This window comes from Octodon degus, unplaced genomic scaffold (assembly GCF_000260255.1).
Source record: "Octodon degus isolate 3935 unplaced genomic scaffold, OctDeg1.0 scaffold00163, whole genome shotgun sequence".
Classification (NCBI taxonomy): Eukaryota; Metazoa; Chordata; class Mammalia; order Rodentia; family Octodontidae; genus Octodon; species Octodon degus.
The window spans coordinates 5722881-5724482 of record NW_004524739.1 but is presented as its reverse complement, the minus strand read 5'-3'; the positions used below and the strand labels follow the sequence as shown (position 1 = coordinate 5724482).

Sequence of the window (1602 nt, the reverse complement as noted above, 5' to 3'; positions counted from 1 at the left end):
GTGGTACCAGTGATTGAACCCAGGTCCTTGTGTTTGCCAAGCAGGTGCTTAGACTGCCATTACCCTCTCACTTTCTTGGATGCAGGGACTAAGATATCTACAAGCCAGTAAGGAGCATGATAGCAGTACTACTCTTACTTGGCTTCAGTCCTGCAGCTTCCTATTTGACTTTAATAGGCACTATTCTTACAACCCTAACTTACTGTGACCACCGACTGCAATGTTAAAGTGACTAGATTAAGATTCTGGATGTGTCATGAAACTGTGACCTGCAATGCTACGTGTGGACTCTGGCCCCGTCCTGTCCTATGGTACAGCTCCTCTGCTGTGCTCCCCAGCCACCAAAAACTAATCATCTTTTCTTTGAAATACTCTTCTGGCATGATGTTTCTGCACTGTAGCAGCCAAGTGTGGATTGACCGAAGCCCCTGAAACCAAGAGCCAAATTAAGCCTTTATTCTTTTTTCTTGGGGTGGGAGGCTGGATACCAGGCAGCAAACTCAGATTTCATGCTTACCAGGAAGCCTCTCTTCCTTAAATGTGGGTATTGCGCCCCAGTGGCTGCTGATTAATACACCTGCTCTGATGAGCTGCTTGCCATCTAGGCCGGTTTCAGCTGGTATCTCCTCTACATTGAGTGGGATCCCTCTTTTCAGTGGAATCCCAAATTATCTTTTTTATTTTTACTTATTTATTTATTGCGGAACTGGGGATTGATTGATTTTTTGCGGAACCGGGGATTGAACTCAGGCCCTTGTACTTGCCAGGCAAGCACTTATTCTACTGAGCTATCTCCCCACCCCCAATCCAAAATTATCTTAAAAAATGAGGTGGCCCAGAAGAGTAGAGGTGGAGATGATCAAGTCCTTGTTATCTATCAATATAGCCTAAACATTAGCCCAGAAAAATAACGGAGATTTAGGTGTTCCCTGCCTAAAGTAAAAACAATCAAATCTGCTGGAGACTGCTATTACTTGGCTGGGCTAATTAAGCCGTGTTCAGCCTCCATGAATCACATTAACCCCCCACTGCACTGCGTAGTCTTTCTATCACACATCACTGAACTGAACACAATCCTCACATCACATCTGGCAACACTGTCATCTTCTAAGGGTTTTCCTTTAGTGTGTAGCTGAGATCCACAAATCTATTCACCAGCATTCTCCAGGCACTTATTCATACCTGCAGCCTATCACACAATGAAGACCTACCGTAGGCTTCATAAGAATCCTGAACCTCCCCATGTCCATAGTCATAATATTCTGAATCCCTGGAAACCAAAACAAGAGCGTTATAAAGCTACACAGTAACTGTATTTGAGTTCCAGTCTTTTCTCAAAATTTTCCACTCACTTTATTGTGTGTAAAATACAAGATGTTCATTTCATCCTATCCCTAAAACTCCAAAATATTTCCAAAACATGTATACACTACAAATTGACCAAAAAAAAAAGTTTAATCATAGCAAGGAAAAATAGATACCATACAACTTAAAGTAATAAAGCAGAATCCTCAGATAACAACTCAATCAGTGTAATAAACATTCACTGAGTTCACTAGAAGAGAATGAACAAATAGGAAAAGAGCTACTCTGGACCTATTA

At 41.8% G+C, this 1602-nt stretch overlaps 1 protein-coding gene across 1 annotated transcript in view; it reads right to left on the bottom strand.

The window, feature by feature from the left end:
* Positions 1–1602, bottom strand: part of Khdrbs1 (KH RNA binding domain containing, signal transduction associated 1) — a 37360-nt gene that overhangs the window by 4542 nt on the left and 31216 nt on the right. Inside the window, exon 6 of the mRNA XM_004642974.2 lies at positions 1212–1270. Coding sequence (XP_004643031.1) covers positions 1212–1270 — 59 coding nt within the window. The remainder of the gene's footprint in view (positions 1–1211; positions 1271–1602) is intronic.